Below are 8,089 nucleotides of genomic sequence, written 5' to 3' on the forward strand. Positions count from 1 at the left end.
GGTCAGTCGTGTTTCCAAACAGGTCAACAACCTGACACTGATCTTATATGTTCCCTGTTCAGATAATGAAGTACGCACGTGAAGGCTGTGGTGAAACCATCTAAACAAGGATGCCGATGTTCCGGAAAGTTGTGGCTGGCGTCACAGACAATAGGCTCACTTCAAAGGGAATCATAAAATACATCTCATTTGCATCCGTCATGCCAGTACCCTTAATACAGCTCTGGAAAATCCGGCTTTTGATGTCCTAACACAGTGTTTATCCGTTCGTCATGAAACATTCAAATGATTTATTTTGGCTGAAGAAGACGTTGCCTTGTCTGTTGGGTCGGGGGGGGGGGGCTGGACCCTAGAAGTGAATGTAGACACATGGCCATGAGAGTTGGTCTATAGCTGTGTGATAATCCAACAATGCCCTCATACAGCCTTGATATTTTCTACTGTGCAGTGGACCAGAACAAATGCTTTTGCCACAAGCGAAGTATAGATTCACTGGCTGGCTGGTCCTGAGGGTCAAAGTTCACCAAAACTCCACACAAAGCCTTATTGTTAGCGGAACAATCCATTGAAACCTCACAATGGCGAGAGGGACAATGTGCAAGTTATTTGGAAAGGTTAACTCTTCCAAGTGACAAAGTTAGGTTGGGGAGAGCAAAGCCCTGCAAGGCACAGAAAGCAACATATGAAGTGTCTTCATTCACTGCTGACAACTTCACTGGAACTTCTGCTGCTTCAACCACATGGAGGTCAGCAATGGAGTTGCAGGGGTGACCAGTTTCCTTACCTTGACCAGATTCAGCCAAAGAAACAAAAAGCTCTGAGGGTCAAGCGAAGGCTAACGAAGGGCCACGAGAGTTAGTTAAGAAAGATTTATCTTAAAAATACCCCCTTTGGCAGACGCCAACCCAAAAAAACGCATTTCACAAAGCTTACTTATCTGAAGTCCAAGTCTGTGATCAGCTTTTCCGGCAGTACTAGAGCATTAGCAAAAGCGCGATGACCATGGTTGAATTCTATCTCAGAATGGATGAAAGCAGAGACCCTCTAACGGCTAGTGTGCATCAGCCTCTAAATTACTAATGCACACTAACTACATACATGTAGTCTGACCAGGCCGAGCTTTAACCTTGATGAGGTCCAACCACAAAGGTGAGTTAAGGTAGACAACCCAAGCGGAGAACCTTTAGAATAACCAACATGGAACATTTTCTTCAAAGTAGGTGACTTGCTAATAAAGGTTAGTTTACATTTTTCAAAGAGAGCTCCCTTTGGGAGCCTATGGCTCTGCCATTCCCAGCACCCTCTCCACAACCCCCGGGGGGGGGAGCGGCTATGAGAGGGGAGATGTGCAGCGGGCTCGGGGTGCATTCTTAGCTTGTGAGCTGGGTCTCAGAGGCCAGGGCACAGGCACAGCACAGGGCAGGTCCACAGTGTTCCTCACTGTTGAACAATTATGTAACAGACGACGACACAGAAAACAGACCTCCACACACACACACACACACACACACAAAGGCACACACAGGCGCATGCACACACACACACACACACACACACACACACGTTCCCACACGAGAGCCGCACACATAGGATTTGTATTTCATATCCACTCATTAATGAACGGAACCTACGGAGCAATGTCTTTGGAAAAACAAAATGTGTGGAAAAACATTATAATTTGACTCTTTCGCGGTACTGGTTCTGCAAGAAATGAACAATTAAAACCACACAAAAAAAAAATGATTTCCAAGATGACCAAAGCTATGGAAAAAAAAACAAAATGCCACACACAAGGCCCAACTGGTGCTGGACCAGCTGTAGAAGGTATGGATGATCCAAAATGGCAGCCGCCAAAAACATGTTTGGCAGTCCGGACTCTGGAAGCCATGATGACTAGTCTCAATCTGGCCTCCATCTGCAGATAAGTTCATCAGTGCCAAGTGCATTACACACGCCACGTCAACGCGAGACGACCGAGTCCTCAAGGCGCATCCTGCTTGTCAACCAGCAACGTCGCAGGATATATGATCGACCGCTGCTTCGAGGTATCTAAACAACCTAAACAAAGACACTGTCTGGGCCTCCGTGATGTCATCGCAGAGCAATCCTCATCGCCATGACAATTAGGGCCTGACCTGCGAGATCCAGCCCTGCTTGGTATTGATCACGGACCACAATCCTATCGAAACGCAATCATCACTCTAACCTCGCCGCCTGTAGTCAGGATGGAAACCCCCCACAGACTTCAAAATGAAACAGTCCAGAGACAAAGCACTATTGAAGAAAAAAAACACTATTTAGGCTCAGTGAACCATGGGTATTATGCAAGGAAAACTGTATTTAACACCATCGTGTTGACTTAGTCATAACAGAACAGGAACCGAAGTCAACAGAGGAAAGATGACAAGAGCCGTCATCTCACCTTGATGCCCATGTAACTATTTAAAGGGATTATGAAATCTCACATAGGCTATACAGTACATCCAAGGCCATGAAGTGGTAGGGTGTTTAAGAAGCAGACATAATGGTCAGTGGGATTTGACTCAACACCTTCAAAAATACATGTTCTAGGCTGGTCATTTTCTTTTCTATTGGTGAAAATGATGGTTAAACACCATGTTAGTGGGTCCATCACGGGAACAAAAGGGATGCTGGTGACCTTCAGAGCAGCACTATCCACTAGACAAACAAGAGTAAAAGGCAGCGATGATGCATCTTTTCTCTCTTCTTCTTTCTCTCTCGTTCTCTCCCCGACTCCGAGCAGATATCAATATTCAGAAGGGAGAAAAGTCTGTTACCAAGTAACAAGCTACGCAGTTCGGAGATCCTGTTAGGGGGGCCAGAGTTTTTCGACTGATGGCACTTAATCACTTGCAGCCCACACACACTGGCACATCGGCAGAAAAGCAGCCTTTCAAAAAAACGCTTTTTGAAGAATGAACAGTGCTGTTAATTTGCGTCGGAAAAGTTCTTGGCACTGCCGTGGGGCTTCTGGGAGCGATGAGGAGAAGGGGCAGATGGATATGACCAACAGCCAGATTCAGAAGCCATCACACAGCCATTGCCGAGATGGGAGCGAACGAAAATCAGTCAGTGGTGGTGAAACTGGTGTTTGTCGAAATCTGTAGCCCACGTAAGAGTCATTTCAAGCCTCTGAACAAATCATGTTCGGCCCGCAACGCTAGCAATAATAACCATCCCAAAAGCCAGGGTCTGGTTGTAGTCTGTGCACAAGGCTTCAGCCCACTGCAAGCCAGCTCTCTCAGCTCTGGGCTTCCTTCTCCCCCTCGCTCTTATCTTCCCCGCGCTCGGTCTCCGCTACGCCACTTAAAGCCCAGGTCTTCATTAAAAACAAAGCAACAACTCGTCCCTCCTGGTTGCCATGGAAACAGGTTCATTTATTTTTAGACTGTACAACTAATCAATTTAATTTCTGCTGTTGCCTTTGGTGGTGGTGGTGTGGTGTGGGGTGGGGTGGGGTGGGGTGGCGGGGGGGATGGGGCTGAAGGTTAGGGATCGCAAGGTTGCCCTTGAGCAGTGTGGAGGACAGACTGCAGCAGAGGTCAAGTTGAACTATGAAATAAATATTAAGCATCAATGCCCACTGAACAAAACAAAAGACCCAACATCACAGATGTGGCAGACATCACAGACAGTGACCATATAGTTTGCTGTTGACGTGAATCACACTAATGAATGCGGCCAAACCTATCTTGTTCGGTTTGTGGTTGAAACGAATTTCATTTAGGAGAAAAATGTATAGCCTAACATACAACTTTAGTAGAAATCTGGCAACAAAAACAAAGCAAACACAAATCCTACACCGAAAACTGTCCTTACTACAGCCAAGACTAACTTTCCAGCCATCAACACGTGAAAGCTTTTCATTTACCTCTCAAAACTAACTCATGTTTTTCATTAGAAAACCCGCTTTGGTCAAAGACAGGAGGTACAGTGGGATTAAGACTACCAGGAAACGGGGGGAGGGGGTGGGGGCGTCATATGATCTACTGTAAGTTATTTCGGTGAACACGTTTCATGCTTCAGCAGCTGTGACTACGTGTATGTCTCAAATTTGACCAATTATCAGAATTCCCACAATGCATATGGCTAAGGATCCAAAGCACCCAGGGAATAGGGAACGGGAGAGAGCGAGAGAGAGAGGCATGGAGTCAAAGTGGGACAACAGACCTGATGTCACCACAGAGTTACGCTCCTGTTCCTTTAAGAACTGCAGAGTCGCGACTCTTTCTTTTCTCTTTACCCAGGGTGCCAAGCGCAGTCAAAATGCGCGATCCAGTTAGATCCAGTTTGTAACCTCAGGGTATGGAATTATCTCTTAATATGTAGCCGTTAGTGGTCAAGACATCAGTGTGTGCATGTGTGTGTGTGTGTGTGGGGGGGGTGCTCTTATGTAGGGACAGTGTGCATGGGCCTTGGGGGGTTGGGGGGAGGGGTGAGTATACATACACACACACACACACACTCACACACAATAAATCAGAACATGGCATCGGCACTGAAGTTAACCTAAAATGGAGGTGGGCTAAATGAAGTTGTTCACAGAGAGAGGGGGGGCAAAAAAAGAGAGATGAATAATGCATACGCTGTCCAAACAGATCCAACATCCTGTGGGTGTTTTAAAAATCGCATTTCGTGCAGAGTGCTTTCAACATGCCAAACTGCCTCTCACTGAACAGCATCATGGCTGCTCTGACGAGCCACGCTTAGGAAATTTAGGAGGAACAAATCATCAGTCTTACTGACAGAAAAAAAGGAAGCGCCCACCTAACCTCCAACGACACACACACATGCACACACACACAAACACACACACACAATGCCACATACACATAATTAAACTCAACAGTCATCACAGAACCCAGAGAGAATGTCTGGAACAGAGCAATTCGCATACACCCTCTGTGTATTCTCTCTGAGAATTCCATATAAAATTTCACAATTTCTATGCTATCACTGACTCAGTGACCTCAGAGGAGTTGAGCCACAACCAAGGCACAAGTGGAACTCGAAGGGATCTTGACTATCTTCTGACCGCACCGCCTGTGGAGGAGGCCAATTCACTATATCCTAGAAATGGATTAATCATCCAAGTCATGAGAATACAGTCTAGCAAGACCAGTGGGTTCACAAACTGTTCACATAATAACAGTAGCATTTCATCATTGCATTTGCATTTGTCATATCAGTAGAAAAGCTACACCCCACTGCTACAACCATGAGAGACCTAACTAGGTGAGAATTGTTGATCTGCATTTCTCATCAAACACTATATGTTCTACTAATAACCAGGTGATTTTTAGAGTACAACCTAAAAGTCCATCTCTGTGAACAGGTGTTATGACACAGCAGAGATTCAGAATTTCTCTAATGGCATATTGCATAAAGACAAAGCTGAAGTTTCCAGAGGTCCTCATCCACATCCCATGCCTCCAATATACTTTTGTACATCATGAGAGAACACAATTAATCTACGTATTTTTCACAACTATTAGAGAGCCTTTTCTGAATATTCTAATTGGAACACTCTGCCATGGGATCGTTATTACAAGGCACATCACAAAGCTTCAAGACTACACAATGGAAAAGAGACAGTCATCATAACCACAGAAATAAGAACTTGGCTTTGCCACTTTGTTTACACTGCCCAAGAGACAACACATACTCCTTCCTTGCTCCCCTACTCTCTCTTCCTCCCATACACACACACACCACACACACCACACATACACACATACACACACACACTAGCGCAGCCTGCACTTTTCGTTTGGAAAAAATGCAAACCCATCTTTAGTTCGATCCTCCCTGCTGTTGGCGACACTCTTCACCACAGTCTGTCTGGAACTCTGGACCAGCTATCCCAGAGTTGTGATTCTTTAATTTCACCTCCAACTGGAGGAGAAACTGGGAATTGAGCTGGTAGAGTTCAAGTACAGCCTCACTGTTCCTAGCCTTCCATTATCACAAAAATGGACCAGAAAGTGATTTCCGTGCCATTAGATAGCCTACACCCTAATGATACCCCTCATACTAGATGTTTTCTCAGTATCAATGAACTCCTCTTATCATTTACAAGCACCTTATTAACTACACATTAACTACCCTCAATAAAAATGAATTGACTTAATCTCCTCCTCACAGAACATTTCAGACTGTTTAAACAGATCTTAAGTGAACTGAAGAAGCACAGCCATGTAATGTAGTTTGGGTGTGATAAAGCATAGATTACCTGATGAAGGAAGCCATTCAGTGATCTCTCACGGGTGATACTGGTGTAGTAGGACGTTACTGCCGCAGCAGAATACTATCGCATCTCTACGGGGTTACTCACATCAGCTTAAATGGGTGCTTTGCCACTATTGTAAAAACAGGTCAACGCAACCAGCTAAGTCATCCTGAGCATGATTAGAACAATTGGACTACCAAAATAAAATAATTAAAAAAATGTAAATGTGCAAGACAATAAAAATGCAAGTTAAAGTGTAATACAAATAGCCTAACGTTACAGTAGCCTAGCTCTTGTAGGATACTATAGCATACTGTACAAGATAGCCTACAGTAGCCACTAGCCAGGTCTATAGCTGTAGTATTCACATGGCCGTATCGATAGTGGCTTGTGTGAGCATAGGTTGCGAATAAACACCTCAAATTCTGTCATCCAAAACTAACGACCACGATGTTAAGATATAAATCTAGAGAATGCCGAACTCTCTCAGAAATACATTTGCTCCCTGAAAAGTTGTCTATGTACCCGTCAGGTTCTTCCGATCATACAACCTCGTCACAGCTGATAGGCGTCCAAATCCAGGGTAGCCATTTGCATGGACGAAGTTGAGGGTGAACACGTCTTCACTTACGTAAATGGCTGATGCATTACATGATTCTTTTTATTGTACGACACAGCACTTCAAGCGTCTCACTGTCAATCACGAGCCGTGACTCGACCCGAAAAAAACAAAAGCCAAATATCCGCATAATTAAACATAAACATCACAACATGACCATTTGCTTTCAATTTGCATATATTCCACAATATCAATAGGTACAGTACTTGCGCAGCCAGGAAGACGCAGGTCGCTTTTTTCAACCGTTCTGGGTGAACCCCAAGAGACCCAAGATGAAACAATAAACCGGACGGCAATAAACATATGCAAATAAATATAGTATACTAGAAGATTGTTCGTGTAATCTCATGAAATACAAAATATAACAATAAAAACTATACAAGCACCTGTATAATTCTAACACTTTTAACGGGATTCTTAACGGTACACACGAGCAATTAGCTGAGCGTAAGTAAAGAATTGTCCAACCGTGCACCATTTAGCTTATCTCCATTCATAACAGTCGCCCTACGCCTGCGTGCACTTTTATCTGTGGATGCTACAGGAACGTAACAAAGGACTGCAACATGATTTGAGAAAGTGTTAATTCACATCGTTTAGGCCGCAAATAAATCCTCGGTCTCACCTCGCTCGCCTTTACCCCGCAGGTTCCACTAACTTCGGATTCGCTTAGGGATGCTGATACGCTGCAGCTACTTCTAGCGACCAGTCCCCGGCACCGGCAAGCGATACAAAAACGCTGATTGGGTCCCGACAAGCGCTCATCCCCTAGGTTTGTGCTCAGACAGGCAAATTATTGGTTGGTGACTGTGTCTGTGACGCGCCCCTATTAAGGTGTATGTTGTTGTCTCGTTCAAAAGGGGAGGGGACATGGAGCAGCTTGATAATAAACACTGAAGTGTTGCATTGCATGGCACTCTATCGTTGCTCACCATTGACCTGCCGGACGCGTAGAAACCCCTAATCTAGGTCAAAATTAAAGTCGTAATTTCCATACAGTTAGGCTTAATGATGTTGACGATGACACAAGGTGCCGGATGGATTCTTTGTAGGGTTACAAAAAATAGCACAACATTTGAAGTTCATTGCACGAGGTGTGCCTATGGATGACAGGAGTTGGGCTACTTGAACAGTTTAGAAAGTTGCGAGTCTTGAGCCAACGGACACAATTCCTTTCACGAAATACCAAGAGTCTTAGCGTAACATTTTCAAGAGCTCTC

The 8,089-nt window shown here is 44.7% G+C and overlaps 1 protein-coding gene across 6 annotated transcripts in view; it reads right to left on the reverse strand.

Annotated features, from left to right (window-relative positions):
* Positions 1 to 7,629, reverse strand: part of LOC134082523 (transcriptional repressor p66-beta-like) — a 27,283-nt gene extending 19,654 nt beyond the window's left edge. For 2 of the 6 annotated variants that reach the window (XM_062538290.1, XM_062538286.1), the window contains exon 1: positions 6,254 to 6,393. In XM_062538290.1, the coding sequence (XP_062394274.1) occupies positions 6,254 to 6,270 (17 nt within the window). In that variant the 5' untranslated portion in view covers positions 6,271 to 6,393. Of the gene's footprint in view, positions 1 to 6,253; positions 6,394 to 7,494 lie in introns of those variants that run through there. The other 4 variants (XM_062538288.1, XM_062538284.1, XM_062538287.1 and 1 more) reach the window with 3 other exon arrangements.
* Positions 7,630 to 8,089: the final 460 nt, after the last annotated feature.

Source organism: Sardina pilchardus, chromosome 6 (genome assembly GCF_963854185.1).
Source record: "Sardina pilchardus chromosome 6, fSarPil1.1, whole genome shotgun sequence".
Taxonomy (NCBI): Eukaryota; Metazoa; Chordata; class Actinopteri; order Clupeiformes; family Clupeidae; genus Sardina; species Sardina pilchardus.